This window comes from Notolabrus celidotus, chromosome 15 (assembly GCF_009762535.1).
Source record: "Notolabrus celidotus isolate fNotCel1 chromosome 15, fNotCel1.pri, whole genome shotgun sequence".
Classification (NCBI taxonomy): domain Eukaryota; kingdom Metazoa; phylum Chordata; class Actinopteri; order Labriformes; family Labridae; genus Notolabrus; species Notolabrus celidotus.
The window spans coordinates 22202399-22218433 of NC_048286.1; the positions used below are offsets into that span (position 1 = coordinate 22202399).

A 16035-nucleotide genomic window follows, 5' to 3' on the forward strand; every position below is an offset into this window, starting at 1 on the left:
CTCCAGCATCTGGCAAAAACAGAAGTCTTGTGTATCTGATCCGTTGCGTTCCGACCTGCCGGACCAGAGACGCAGCCGGGACGCAACGGTGCGGATCCAGTGGGGGTTAACAGACTGACTAGAATAGAAACCTATCCTGTGCCATGATGGATCGGAGACGGACCGGACACGGATCTGGTAGAATTTGGCCTTGAGTCAATAATTCAAAGGATCTCGAATATATAAGAATTAACTTACTTCTGAATCTCTTTCTCGTTGCCCTCACGCTGGAATCTCTCCAATGACTCTCTGCTGTAGCGCTCCTGAGTCTCAAACTGCTCCTCAAAGATCTTGATGGTCTCATTGAAAGCTTCGATGGCGGTGCGTTTCATCTGCAGCTCCTGTGTGGAAAAAACAAAACACATCCATGTGTGTTATTTTCAAGAGTGTCTGTTATTTTTAGATATACATGTGTTTCATATTTGAAGTGTGACACATCTCTAGTTTTTGTCTGAGAGTGCCAGTGTGCATGAATTTGGTGTTTGTGTGAGCTGAGCTCCTACCTGTGAGGTGCGTGTGTACTCCTCATACAGAGAGTCGTACTCGCGGCTCTTGTCCTGGTACTGCTCGTGATAAACCTTCAGCTGCTCCCCGACCTCCTCTATAGTGTTCTCCTTCACCAGCTGAGAAATGGGACAAGCAGAGGAAAGCCAAATCACCAACCAAGCTGTGCTAATTGTCACTTATAAAACCAATTTCTGCTGAGTAAATGTGAATCAAAAGAGGCTAACAGAGATTTTGATGATATAAAATCATCACACATACTTGTTGGTATTTGGAGACTGGGAACAGAAGCCTGGTGTCCAGTTTGGCATTATATTGTGCCAGGGACTCGTGGCGATAATGATTGATGAGCTCCACCACAGACAGGAAGGTTAGAGGCTCAGAGAAGCCATACCGGCCCTCTCTGTGGTAGATCTTTATAAGCTTGTTGTTCCCCCCTTTCCTGCAGGGGGAGACAAACAAAAGAAGAAAGTCAGGTGGTGAGCTACATGGCTTTACATGTTGAATGCAGTATTTACTTTAGCAAGAGTATGCTCTGACTGGTTGTCACATGATTTTATTTCTCCAAAAACAACATCACTGATTCAGCATGGTGTTCAGACTGCATGTTAGTGAGTACTGCAGAAGTGTTACTTTACCTGAGGGTGAGTGTGTACTCGCCCTCCAGTTTACTTGAAGCATCTCGAACCAGAAAGGTACCGTCAGGAGTGTCTCGTAGCTTCTCGTTCACCTCCTCTCTGCAAGGGAGATGACAAGCAATGTTTACTTATTGACAAGGACTGTGATCAGCTGCAGTTTGACCATAATAGAATGACATTCACAATAAAGTTTTTAAGTACATATCTAATTTAATCTAATTCAATTTAATTTGAGTTGATTTGATTAGGACAATGTTGAAATGTTGATTAATGTGCAGTGTGCCTCAATGTAAATATGCCGGAATTAGCACAATAGGTAAATTTAATCTGTAGTCCTGAGGCAGGTACTCACATAAAACATAAAATAACAAGTTTCAAAATTACAGGATGTCACAAAACAGTTGACAGGACACTGTCATTCATGTGTACATGACTGGTTTGATTTTAACCAATGTTTAAGTGTTGTTTTAAAAGGTACAGAAGTTCTCAAGCTCCCTAATGTGAGCTGGTAGTTTGTTCCAGAACCGTGTGCCTCTGACAGACACTACCATTTGGCTGAATTTGGTTTTATGTCTCGGTACATCACAGTCTCCTCTAGTTTGTGCTCTAGTATTTATCATATTGTATTTTTTTTTTGCATAAATTTGAGCAATGATGGAGGGGCAAGCCCATTTAAAACTTTAAAAAAAAGACAGATGTCAGTGCAGATCTGATTTGTACGGCACAAAAATATCTTGGTATATTCCAACGGCTGAACTAAGACAGTCAACAAACTAAGGACTCATATCTAATACTGAATATGAACATGTTACATTAACATCAGTCAAAATCAAAAGTAGTAACATTTATACGTTACCTGGAGATTTCTCCCCAGTACCACTCAGCATCTGTCAGCAGGCCACTTGTGTCTGTCATGGCTGATGGAGCCATTTTTGACTTGACTGGCTTTGCTGGAAGAACTGGAAACAAACACAAACACTCGTAAGATTATCAGCAAGAGCATTTCACACCAGTGTAATGTTAAGGTCACTTTAACTCATCTCTCGTACTCGTTTTACAGCAAACAAAACATTTCACTGCATGCGTGTGCAAATGTCTTGGTTCAGGATTCAACACAAACGCAGGATACCTTGAATTTACATGGTTCAAGTGTAAATTGAATCGTTTTAAAAACACCTTTGTGCCGATCTCTATTAGAATTTTAAATAGTAAATAGCCTGTTAGGGTTGGGACATTGTCATGATGCTCTCTATTTAAGATTATGCTGTGGGTTGTATGAATGTGTACTATCTATTGTATTTTTTCTTATTTATGTATATGTTCTTGTGTCATTGTGGTGATTTTTGAAGGAGCAGGTAACATGTGCAGCACTGATGTCAAAGACAAATTTTCCTAAGGGGACAATAAAGTACATCGTATCGTATCGTACCTGGAGGAGCAAGGTCTTGCACTGCGGTTCTCTCTATCAGCAGCCTCTCGACCACAAGAGCTGGTAACTCATCTTCCAATGACAACCTGTGAATCAATCAATAATCAATCAAAAAGAAACAGATAAGCAATGCAAAGCTGCAACTACCAATTTGACACATTTGCCCTCCCGTTGGGTATCGTTAAGGACTTTACCGATACCAGTATCGATACTCTTATCAATACTTCTCTCCTTTGTGTGGTGCAAGGAACACAGACTTGACGGTAGCATTAGCCACCTTACTAAAGCAGTCAAACATGCTGCACTGCTTCAGATTTATACTATGTGGGACTCGCGTTTCTTGAAGTCGCTGTTGTTACACACCCTATACATAACTTGCATGAAGATACGCCAGAGCTACATTTGGTTAAGTGAGACCACATCTTTTGGGATGCTTTGCTCCATCTACTATGCTATGCTAGTCTTGGTGTACTAGCAGGCATGTGATATGTCTACTTCAAAGATGAGTACAGCTTTCATTAAAAGAGACATGCGGTTACAAAGCGCTAACAAAACCAGATCATACTCTCTTGGCACAGACCGTATGAGTGCTGGTAGCGATGGCCGATGTGGCGTTGTATTTTGAAGTTAATAATAATATGAAATAATATAAACTTTATTTATATAACACTTCTCTTAACAAGGTTACAAAGTGCTTCACAACAAAAAAAGCCGAGAATTACAAAGCATAAAAAACAGTGCAAACGGGGAAGAAAAAAGACAATAGCAAAAAAAGACATCTTCTTATATAAAAATGTTTTTAGTGAGGATTTAAAAGCAGTTAAGGTTGTGGACTGTCTAATTGTCAGTGGCAGGGAGTTCCACAAACTTGGAGTTCTGATTGAAAAGGCCCGGTCACCTTTTGTTTTAAGGCGGGATCTTGGCACAATGCGCAGCCTGCCAATAAGACCATTAGCTAACACGGCGTTCAACTGTCGATTTAAAACAACAAGTTAAGTTTGAGGTCGACACAAACGTCAGTATAGATCCTGCAACCAAAAAGCATATTAAAAATGTTTTTACACATCCATGATTCACAGGTGACCTCATCAGGTGGTATAATCCCAGATTCCAGATTAATCCAAAATAATAACATCTCTGTAGTACAATGTCAGTCGCCAGCTATGTAAGAAAGAAAATGGCATTAATGCTATCCACAAACACTGATAGGAGCACCGATGGTTCATAAGCTTTAAGTTACTTTTGGTACCAACAAATCAGGGGCCAGTACCAAAAGTATTCTTGGTACTCATCCCTAGCACTGCCCTCCTTCAAATATTCTGAATCATCCAGAACATACCAAGGCGTAGAGGGTCCAGTCTGCATCAGCAGCGGTCCAAAGATCTTCCCCAGTGTGTGTGTGTCCAGCCCGTTGCTGGTCTGTGCCTGAGTGATCTTGGACAGGTGTGTGAGGAGGTACTGCAGGGTGAGACGATGATGGAGAGGGACGGTGGTGGAGCTCTCCAGGACCAGGCTGACGTCTCTGTCGTGGCTTCCAGCGACTGCACCATCTGCAAGCAATCAAGATATTTAACCACTTTTTAAATAAGCTATTTGTACATACGGTGCTCTGCTTTTCTGTCCCACAGATCTGTTTCAGAAGTTGTTAGAGCAAAAGGTAGAATTGGTCAATGCATGACCATGAATGGGTCTTGTGTCTTTGTGAAATGAAGTTATGGTGTCCTTTGTGCAGAGGAGAATCAGCAGGAGCATTTCTAACACGCCTCAGTGAGCTCATCATCTCCCGACACTCGACTCGGTTTTCCTAATGCTGACATGCGACTGACCTCCATCGGCAGCCCATAAGGCTGACCCTGAGCCTCGTGCACTCCTTTAAAATTACAGTTACTGAAATTGTGAGAGGAGCCCTTCTTTCCACTGAAATAACAGAAGCACAGTTCATTTCAGGCTCAAGCTATTCAACTTCCTAAATCTTCTCTTCGCTTAAAATGCTGAACTAATTTTTATCCAATAGATTTCGTAGTTGTTGTTGAGTGCTTCGCATTACTGTAGAATACTTTGCAAAGCCTACACTTGCTTTCAGATGGTGAAGTTCATAATTTCTAAAGCACAGAACACCATTAGTTTCTATTTGTGCTAGGGTTACGGTTATGTTAGTTCCCTCATGATCACAAGGTAAAGTGGTTGGCACACAATCACATTTTCCAACAACATCACTGTGGTTCAATTAGGGATGTGTACCGAATTTGGTACTTTTATAGGTACCTACCGAATTCCGTCGGTACTACCGAGTACCGATTCACGTAAAATCAAACAGTACCATGTTTCGGTACCTAAACGCATCCCTGTGACTGTGAGGGAGTGGAAGAGGAGGCAAATTTCCATACTTTAGCCCTGTAATAAAGTTTGAGACTGATCGGGTGGACGTCTCTGCTCTCTGCTCTCTGCATCTGCGCGCCAAACGGAGCCTGCAGCTGACGGGCGCACGCACTCACCGCAAGGCAGAACTGCAGAGGGATTGAGTTTATTTTATACAGTCTATGGTTGAGACGGACTCTCTCGCTCCGACTACCTGCCCTGTTTATAACCGTTCCTGTGTGCGTGAATGCCCAACAAGTAAGTTGTGTGTCCTGTTGTTATAAAGAGACAGAGAACTGACTTTTTCCCGTCCGCAGGCATTCATGTGTGTTAATTGATAGATTCCTGAAAGAGCAATTAGAACCCATGAGCATGTGTCAGCTCATATAACTAATCACCTATATAATCCTGTTTCTGTTAATTAACATTTATTACCACATAAACACACACAAGTACCGAAAATTGGTACCGTTGAGTACCGGTACCGATTCCCAGGTACCGGGTATCGGTACCGTATCAGTTCAAATGTGAAAGGTATCCATCCCTAGGTTCAATGTTTTATATCAGAAGTGGTTTGATGTTATCTACTGAGGCATCCCAAGCTCTCATCTGTGACAATAACGTAGCATTGAGACTGTGGCATATCCTGGAAGACAGATAAATGGGCTCAATAGACATACCTGTTGATTGCTGTAGGAGCTGCTGCTGCTGCTGCAGGGTGACAGCAGTTTGAAGGTGGGGGTAGATACAGGCAGGAATGACAGGCGATGGGAGATCTCTCAGGTAACGAAGAACACACTCGGACAACTCAGCCACATCTTTCTGACCCATTTCACACTCTGCAGCCAAGACAGAAAATTGCAATGTGAAAAAAAGACTCAGCAGTCAACCACAAAGATACTAGACTCAGTGTGATGTACTGGTCTGTACACTGAACACTATTCAAGTGCACCAGTTTGTGAATCTCAGTAGCATGTTAAATTGAGGTAAGCTTATTCACCATTATTACCCGTCTCTCTTACTGATCTTCCGGCTGTGTAAGATGCTTGTTTCTGATTGGTCAAATCTAGGGATGCACAATATTGGATTTTTTTTTTGCCAATATCCGATATGCCAATATTTTACAACTCATTTAGCCGATTACTTGCTTTCAAACAAAATTCATACAAACAGATACATCCTACTTAAAACTTGGATGATGCTCTCCCTGAGACAATCATAACAAAACCCACAACCAGGGCAAATTTGGTCAATTTCACATTTGACATAGTAAGTAAACCTAACCTCTGTTCACAGGGAACATGAGAGAAGTGCAACTGTACAGCAATTAAATCCAAATTAAATAAAATGGTTTACTCTTTGACAGTAAATGTGCCTAAATTAGTCAGTTACATGTACCTTACAGACTGCTGCTTAAATCCAAATTTAACTTAAAACATGAGCCCAACTTGTGTGCAGCAGCCAATTATCTTATCGGTTAATTATATCGGCTGATATCTGCGTTTTGACCAGTATCGATAGTTCATTTTAAAGCCAATATCAGCTGATACCGATAATATTGTGCATCCCTAGTTAAAACCCCTTGACAACAGTAATTAATTTCCCCTAACATGAGCAACATCAGAGGCAAACTGATCACACATCACATCATGTTAAATCAATCAGCAGAAAAGAGTTCAAGCACGTTTTGCTTCCGCTTATTAATACCATCAAGGTTTTTTGCCAAAGTGTTTGTATCATAAGTTAGTAGCTGGGTATTAAGTTGGATAATGTATGGTGAGCAGCAGTCAGGTATGGGAAATAGAACCCCTTCAGGGTGGTCAAGACTTCTTGTCTCACCCCGTCTGGATTCTATTTCCCATATATATCTGCTAACTATACATTATCCCTTACTTAATAATCTCCAAACAAGCATGCAACTTATCAGCATACCTCTGCATCAATCTAACCACAACTGCTGATACATTTACTAAGACAGTCACCTATTCGCAGCTCATTATAATAAGTACATTTGAAATGATCTATGGGGAGCCACTAATCTACTGACATGCTAAGCATAAGAACACCAAAAGCAACTGGTTCATGGTCAATGTGGATATTTATGAGTTCAGATTTTCCTAAGCCGACATTGGCATGTCTGTAAAACCATTTTCTTCTTCTACATTTAAACCAAAGGACTTCAGCTATACTAAATGAACATGAGCTGATATAGTGGTGTGACTCTAATTGAGGTTCACTCACCTGAGCTCAGACTGTACACCGGGCTGTCTGCATCTGATGAATCAGAAGTTGATCTGTACAATGTAACGCAGTCCAGACCTGAGAATAAAAAAAAGAACAGTGGAGTCAAAGCTGAAACAAACACACTGACAGAAAATATAGTTAAGTATCAAAAACAGGAAATAGTGAAGTAGAGCGGAGTAGTATCAGAAGAAGAAATCCTCCATTCTGCCAAAACAAAAAATCCTAGAACAGTGCAGCCAAAAGCTCATTCCTATGCAGGGGATGAAATTACTGCCAACTTAATGGAACCAAATAATCCTTCTGCAGTGTAGTAGCTGTGTTATGAGGCACTTAGCTCAGATACTTTTATTTCAGGGTGGATGATGTCAGTGTGCAAGAAACAACTTGAACATGACAAAGAACATAGTGAAATAATGTTTTTGGCATTACTGAGAAAAAAAGCTGAATGCATCTCAGCTGTGTTGTTTTCAGTCCAGTCTCAGATTGAACCACAGAGAGAAGGTGATCAATCATTGAGGGGGCTCATAGATCTTTTTGTATGAGCAATATTTACAAGAGCAGGGCCGATTCAAGCACCCCCTTTAACCGATTCATTTTGAGCGTGTTCCTGTTTTGTTTGAAAATGTGTTTAATTTCTGACACCACAAAAATAAATGAATAGCTCTGAACTGAAAGCCTGCATCAGAGCATTTTTTGAAGCATATTCAGGCACTGCCAGTGTAAAGACAAAGCAAATAGAAGAGTAAAAACTGTCAGGTTTTATATTCTGTGGTAGGCCCACACACACGACCGGCCTTAACCTTGTTTATGACGATATTCCATGAAAGAAAGATTTCACACGTCCTGTGTAAATATCCCTGAAGCAAACGTTTGAACTCTGAGTGACTGCATTTCTCGTTTGGATCCTAGGCATTGAAAGCATTTAGGATCCACCAGGTCCAGACAGCTTCTGCATCTAGGAGGCAATTCCTCGAGACCCGCCAGTCTCTCAGGTAGTTGTGAAAACCTAACCATGCCGTCAGAGTGTATGTGCATCCAACACTTGGAAGTTATTCAATATATTATTTACATTCAGATGAGTTACATTCAGAGACAGACGGTCTGTCGCCCTGCTGGTAAATATCAATATGCAAATATTTTTTCAGTGCCTGCAGGAGACGAGTCTCCAAGTTCTGATCTACAATGTTCAAAATGTATTTTGTCTAACCTATCAGCTCCTCTTTGACTCGATCTCATTCTTTGTGATCAACCCAGTTTATAGTAGTGACATCAGTCAGGTATTAAGGCTGGTTTCAACTTCTGCGTTGCCCCTACGAAGCAAGGGCTGACGCGAACATGAGCGCCACATACTTGTGCTTCGATGTGTCTGTGTCGCCCAGCAATTCTACGCCAAAACGCTTGAGGGCAGTGCGGTCTCTCTGATAGTCAGGTCATCTCTTTCAGTCACCGCTATGTTTTTTGTTTACTTTTTCACAGCGATTCCGAACGTAAAGGCGTTTTTCAACCACACAAACTTTACCCCGGAACTAGGGACTTTACCCCTGAACTACCTGCGTTTCCACTGGAAGAACCAGGGTCTAAATTTAGTTCAGGGTTAGATAATCTCCCCCCTGAAAAGCCCCTGCTTGGGGGTAGTACTTTTCAAAGGTCCTGGGACTTTCGGTTGAAGGTCAGTGTTTGTGGAGTTTACACAGTTGTTGAAACATAGAGGGAGTTCCTGGGAATGTATACTAGTTTAGTTTTTTATTAAGACTTTAAAATATTATTTAATAAAAAAAATTTTCTCCATACGTCACTGGCCTGATTTGCACAATCTACCCTGGACTTCAGTCCGCGGTCGAAACGCAGACAACAATGGGTGCAGAGGAACCTTTTAGTTCCGGGGAAAGTAGTCCCGGGGACTAAAAGACCCCGGAGCTCTTGGTACAAATGCACCTTAATAATTTCATTTACAGCTGGCACATATTGCTGTTTATTATACAGCAATGATTACAGGGAAGAATAGAGAGGACGCGCCGGAGGAGATGGAAGTTCTGAAAATGCGGGAAATACAATGTCATCGAGCGGACCAATCACAGGGCTTGTGGTCCACGTCGTTTCAACGCGTAGTTACATTTTGGAGAAATTTGCCTCTGAGCTGCCAACAGCTTGATGCCATTTGATGGTTTTATCTGTTTTCAAGCAAAAAGTGCCAAAAAAGTTCAGTATGGCTGATGGGTGATGACTCGCTGATGATTAATTCAAATCATTTCTACGCTGAACATTATTGTAAACTTATTATCTTGGGTTTTAGACAAAATTAGCATTTTCAGATGTTTTTTTGGGGCTTTCACAGTTTTTCTATTATTTAGATGAAGTAATTAACCATGACTATGACCTGCAGATGAAGCGATAATGAGAATTAGTTGGCTCAATTGGTCCAGATTTTATGTGGGATTTTATGCGTGTGTGTTCCTTGTGAGAGAAAGGCAGAGAGTGAATCAAAAAAAAAGAGGATATAAAAACAAGAAGTCAAAAAGTTAAACCTGTGAATGGAGTCCCACTGAGCACTTTATGTTAATAAAATAGTGTGAATCAAACCTACTGTGCAGGACTCACAGAGAGGACAACGTGACCTGTTCAGTCTAGATGTTAAAAAATATCTATAGACTTTGTCAATCTAAGGAGTAACTATGAGTGTGTGTGTGTGTGTGTGTGTGTGTGTGTGTGTGTGTGTGTGTGCATGAACTTGTGTGTGTGACATCTGTGTGACAGCCTGAAAGGATCCACATGTCTATACGTCCACACTTGTGCAAATGCTGGCATGAGAGCAAGAGGCAAATGGCGGGAGGGGAGACAGTAGCACATAGACAGAAAGACTGGCAGGCGAGACGGACAACAGATGAAAGTGTTGGCCGGTGGACGTGTATATACCTCTCTTCTCTATGGCTTGGATCAGGCTGACGAGGGCCGGGGGAGCCGTCTCTGGCGGTGTGAACTGCTCGCTCAGGTCAGGGAGAGAAACAGCTGAAACAACAACACAAATCACTGTTACACTTCTGGCACAAAGCCTCTGAAAGGCCACAGGGGGGCCACAGCACCAACAAGGGCACAGTTAACTAGGAGCGGTTTGAGATATGGAGCGTGTATAATGTTCGGTGTGTATATCAAATCTGTGAGGAAAACTGTAAAATGCAATAAAGGTGGATTTTTGCGAGGAGCACACCTGTTTTTATTTGAACAGAGCAGAAGTTTGTAATCCATGTTTTATTTCTTTGAGAAGTATTTCACAAAATGACTAAACTTAAAGCTGGTGCTGAATGTCCCCATGGTGGCTTATATTTTTAAGTCTCACTAATGAAATATATGATAACAACAGAACAGTTTGGTAAAAGGTGCAGAAGTGAAGAGGCTTTATTTAGAGCAGCGAAATAAAAAGACCCTCCCCCAAAAAGAAACAGAGTGCTGATGGCGAGCAAAAACTTTATCTACTTTACAACTCCCCAGGGACTAAATCAAACATCTTTTCAGTCCTAGTGAAAGAGAAAGGGAGAAAGCGAGAGGGGGAAAAAAAAAGAGAGATCCCATTTCCCTCCCCCTCTTCCCTAGCCTCCCTCTCTTTTTCTCCCTTTTCTTTTCTCCCCTCTCGCTTTCTCTCCTCCCCTCCACTCTGCTCTGTCCTGCTCGGTGTTTCTCCTTAGCTCTTTGCGTGAGTGCAGCACAATAAAGGATTTAATCAAAACTCCTGAACAAGCAAAAGCCCCGTGGCAGTGTGCCAGGCCCGGCTCGGCCCGGACAGGCAGCGCCTCCTATTCGGCCCCAAAGCGGGCCTGGGAGCAGTGGGGGACGGCAGGGAGGGGGAGGGGGGTTGACGGTGGTGGCAGGGAGGGCCTGGCCTGGCCGGGGGCTTGGCAGTAGGCTCCTGTTCCTGGCACAGCTCGGCTAAACCGCTGCTGATTATTAATTTGGGGAGTTCAGACAAGAAACGCTGCGTCAGCACATTCCGTTCCCCTCGCTCTCCCTTTCACTGAGTCTTGTTCTTAGTCTCTTGCCCTTGCTCGCTCGCTCGCTCGCTCTCACTCTGTCCTTTACTATCTTGAATTCTTTTACTCCTTTTTCTTCCAAACGTTTCTTCTCTTTTACTTCAGTTTTAATTCCCTCACACTCTCTCTCTCTTTTCTTTTCTTTTCTTCCCTTTTCTTCTCCTCCGTCTCTTCTCCCTGCACACTCTCTCTCTCTCTCTCTCTGTGTCTCCATGCCTGCCAGTTAACATGGAAACTTTGCCTGGCAGTGTCTCCAGCTCTCTAGCGAGCACACAGACAGGCCTCGGGCTCTTCTTCATCCCTGTTGGCCATTTTGGCTGACAGGCTCCTCCCCCTATCTTTTCTCATCACAGACTCTCTCTGTGTGCACAACAGTTTTTGTTTAGATGCATGTTTAAGAAAATAATACAAAAACCCAACCTTAAAATCAGATTAACTCCTTTGCATAACTTCAAAAGTTATTCACATGAACAATGTCTCATTGGCTGCTAGAGTTTATTTCACAAACCATCAAATGAGGGTAACATAGAAGAAACTTAAGGAGACATTGTTGCTGCAGGTTCAGTGAAACAACCGGTGACTCTTTGAAACACAGTCACTTGTGGCTGAATCAGTCAGAAGATAAAGTTTGTAACACACACACATTTTAGGATTTTGCAAGTTTATCAGGATAAAATTATGTCTATAACTAATAAGACGCCATGTCCACTACAGCCGTTTTTTGTGCTGGAAGTGCCTGATTTCTATTCAAACTCAATGTGATTCAGTGCTCAGCGCCCTCAGAAGCTGATTTTTGTTGCAGCACTCTCAGTTGAAAAAAAGTTCAACTTTTGGAACACTGCCACGCTCTTCATCAATCAACTTTGTCCACAACAATGACGGGGTCCATACGGAGGAGAAAAGTTTCACACTTGTTTTTTCGAGGTACAATTTACAAGTTAAGAGCTGCTGCTAATGCTATGGCACGATTCCTATCAATAGTTTTTACATTTTCTTGATGAAATGTCATTAAATGAAAGGGACTTTAGCCCAGAACTATGTGCGTTTCGACCGGTGGACCCAGGGTCTAAATTTAGTTAAAGGGTAGATAATCTCCCCCCTAAAAAGTGCCTGCTAAAGGGGTAGTACTTTTCAAAAAGTCCCGGGGCTTTCAGGGGGCAGGGCCTGCAATGCTTAACGTGTCCGATTGGTAGATTAACCACAGTGCTTTTATTCCACCCGCTGTCCACAATAACATCACACACATCTGTGATTCACTTGATTCTCTTTCTTTCATTTGTTCTATCTTTTTTGTACGTGTGTGTACTTTTCAAAAGAAGGAGCTGTGATTCTCTTGATTTAGCAGCTTGTAACAGTAGTCTTAACCCATCGTGAATGCGTCCCTCCCAGTGTTACGGTTTTAAAAGTGACCCTGTAAACTGGAGACCTACAGCTGAACGTAACGGTGTTTGTGGAGTTTACTCAGCTGTTGAAACCCAGAGGGAGTTTTAAGATTCAATACCCTCATCAGATATTCAATGATCGTCTAAAGACATTTATGATTGTCTTTGTCCTACTGCCCTCTACTGGTCTGGTGATGTATTGCATTCACTTTTTATTTCCTCCATACGTCACTGGCCTGATTAGCACATATACCTGGGACTTCAGCCAAAGGTTGAAACGCAGACAACAATGACGGCACAGAACCTTTTAGTTCAGGGTAAATTAGTTCTGGGGGCTAAAAGACCCCGGAGCTCTTGGTTGAAATGCACCTTTACAGGGCATTTTAAAACGACCCAATCGTCACTTCTTAGGGAAGCGGAAGTGCCACAGGAATACTTTCGTACTCTATCAACAGTAAACACTGCTGAGAAGCGCTCTGAAATCTAGGTTGTGGGTGCTCCCAGCGCAAAAAATGGCGGCAGTGGACACAGCACCCAAGAGTATAAAACTTCCTGTTCTGGAACAAAAAGTACTTAAAATCTGAGTTCCCACCATAGACTGTATAATTAATGGACGTCACCCATCTGTTTCTGAATCACTGTTTTGAAGTCAATCCTCAGCGTGAGCCATAGTGGATATGTTGAATGCGACCTAACTTCTGTCGAGTTAGTAAAGAGGCGGGCTTTGAGCCTCCTCGCCAACAGCTACAGTGTTCCCGCCTGTCAGTCAAGTCAGTCATGTCCTTAAATGGGCAAAACTCGTAATCTTAATATCTTCTGAACTGTCACGTTATAAAAAAATTAACCCCCCCTACAGTGTTTGCGTTTCCCACACACACCGGAAGACACAAGCACGCTCAGCCCGTCATGTCAGCCACAACAAACAAGAAGCAAGAGCCTGAAGATCCCCAGATATCATTAAGGACCCCTTTATGAGAACACTTCAGTCCTTGTGAAGTAAAATAACAGACACAGACTAGTGGATAAGATGAAAGTAGTGTGATGATGTTCAGTAGTGATCATGGCGCCACAGGAACATGAGTATCACTGCAAAACACCACAGTGCAAACACAGCTCTCTTTGGCATCCAAACAGACTTTTGCTGCTAATTCTGCGTAGGCTGAAGTAAAAGTTACTGGCGTTTTCAATTACTCGTCCCTCTCTTTTTACATGTGCAATACGTTTTTTCTACCCATCTTCTCCATTCTGTTTTGTATATTGCTTTATACCTATGCTACAAGTCTGTGCACATTTTTCACCGCGTCACTGGTTTTGTTAATATTTGTAAATTTACATATTTAGTTGTGTATATACGTCTTAAGATATGCTTATTTTTTACCTTTTGTTTTTAATTGCTAATAACTTTTTAATAATTGCTATTTCATATGCTCTTGTTTGCTTTATACTGTTTTGTACTATCTACTTGCTGCTGTAACACTTAAATTTCCCCATTATGGGACGAATAAAGGATTATCTTTTCTTATCTTAGCAGCAGATAAAGCTGTTTAGCAACTTTTAAAATTCATGTTCTATGAACAGATATTGGATCGACTGTTTCTGATCTCCTGATGCTGATGGGCTTTCACAACACATCAGCATGATGTTAAAAAAATTCAACCCCCACGACCGACACAAACACATTTTCAACTAGCTGCCGAGCAGGGCTATTTGAATCTTTGAGTTAGATTTGTGTCCAATCATGCACAAAATTTGTTTTGATTTTGGTTTGAACACACCAAAACAGGTTCTGTGGTTCCATAACAATCTCACGCAATTTCCACCAATGGAAAATAAACATGAAAATTATGTCAGGGTCAGTAAAAGCTGTATTTGCAAGACTGGATTGTAACAAATAAAGCTGAAGCAAGATGAAAATCATTGCTGCTTTGTAAAACAGATTGTTTTAATCACTCTGTTAAAGACAGCAAAAGTCAACTCTCATGGAGATCATATACAGATGTGTTTAGGCAGGTTGCACGCAATAAAGCAGGGAAATCAAATAAAACAGGGAAATAAGTACAAATTTGGTCTATAAAGCCACAACCTGAACATATTCCAACAGTTTGGGGAGGGAGTAGGAAGGAAAAATGGTCTGCCATATTTTCCCCAAGAGGAAGGAACTCTCTCTCTCTCCTTCATGGAAACAAACATAAACACTCTATTTATTCCTTTGCACTCAAGAGAGAGAAAAAAATGTAACTTTGACTTTCGTGCAAAGAAGTCTTTTTTTTTTCTGTTAAAGCAGCTGTAGCCCTCAAGTCTCTTCTGGGTTTTGGAGGGGTATGGAAAAAGAGCAAATGGCAGAGAGAGACAGAGAGACAGAGAGAGAGAGAGAGAGAGAGAGAGAGAGAGAGAGAGAGAGAGAGAGAGAGAGAGAGAGAGAGAGAGAGAGAGAGAGAAGTAACAGCAACTTGTTAGTCAATTAGAACCACTTCCTTGGCAGACTGCACACTGGGAGACAGGCATATGACTTGACATGCCCTGAGATGTAGCTAATGGGAAAGATAGAGAAAAAAAAGCAGGACAGAGAGCGTTGCAGTTTGGCATACTTTCACTTCAACAAATAAGTCCTCATGGCACATTGAAGTCTTGTTCAAGCATGAATTCTATGTGTAAGATCTTTACAGACGGGATCTCATGACTGAGTTTTCTGAGGATGCACCAATCAGATGAACATCGGCTGATGTTTGCCTTGTTCACGGACATCAGCTCATCAGCAAATTGAAATGCGCTGATTGAAGTATTCGATGTGATCTCCAGTTACACAGCAACCTAATGTTGGCAAGCTAGTGTACTGTTGATCCAGAGAAGATTTTTATTGGGCAGAAGAAGTCATGTGTTGTTCAGACTCTAGCGTGGAAAGGCGGAGAGCAGGACTCGACAATGAGAAAGCACAAACCACTTGCAAGACTCAGTCAGCGGCATTTCAGAAGGGGAATACAAATCCTCACCGACAACAGCAAGCTAAGGAAATTACTAACAAACTAATAACCAGCCTTTCTCTGTTGTGGAAGATGTAGTTTTTCGAAGTCTGATAGAGTATATTGAGCTTTGCTTATCTGAAGAATGTTCAAAACGTGGAAAAAGATGATATAAAAAGGTAATTGCATGCTGTTGTTAGAGATAATGCCAGATATGTAGCAAAGGCGATGATGGACAGCGGTCTGGTCCTTCTTTGGCTGCATGGCGCACACCCTCCAGCTGGCATGCTACAATGGTGTTCTGAGCCAAAAACACGCAACCAAGCGGCAACCTCCGGTCTCAAACTATGAAGCCATTGCGAAAGTGTTATAAACTGCAATTCATTAAGAATCAGCTTAAGGCTGGCTGCAGAAACACCAGAAACCAAATACACACCAATTAAAGACGATCTTTGCAGC

General features: G+C 41.9%; 1 protein-coding gene across 3 annotated transcripts in view; it reads right to left on the minus strand.

The window, feature by feature from the left end:
* pik3r2 (phosphoinositide-3-kinase, regulatory subunit 2 (beta)) overlaps positions 1 to 16035 on the minus strand; it is a 48011-nt gene that overhangs the window by 9990 nt on the left and 21986 nt on the right. For all 3 annotated transcript variants that reach the window (XM_034702830.1, XM_034702831.1, XM_034702829.1), the window contains exons 3-12: positions 10126 to 10218; positions 7210 to 7287; positions 5649 to 5807; positions 3950 to 4160; positions 2611 to 2696; positions 2038 to 2140; positions 1182 to 1280; positions 805 to 985; positions 543 to 662; positions 238 to 380 (exon numbers count right to left, since the gene is read on the minus strand). In XM_034702830.1, coding sequence (XP_034558721.1) covers positions 238 to 380; positions 543 to 662; positions 805 to 985; positions 1182 to 1280; positions 2038 to 2140; positions 2611 to 2696; positions 3950 to 4160; positions 5649 to 5807; positions 7210 to 7287; positions 10126 to 10218 — 1273 coding nt within the window. The remainder of the gene's footprint in view (positions 1 to 237; positions 381 to 542; positions 663 to 804; positions 986 to 1181; positions 1281 to 2037; positions 2141 to 2610; positions 2697 to 3949; positions 4161 to 5648; positions 5808 to 7209; positions 7288 to 10125; positions 10219 to 16035) is intronic.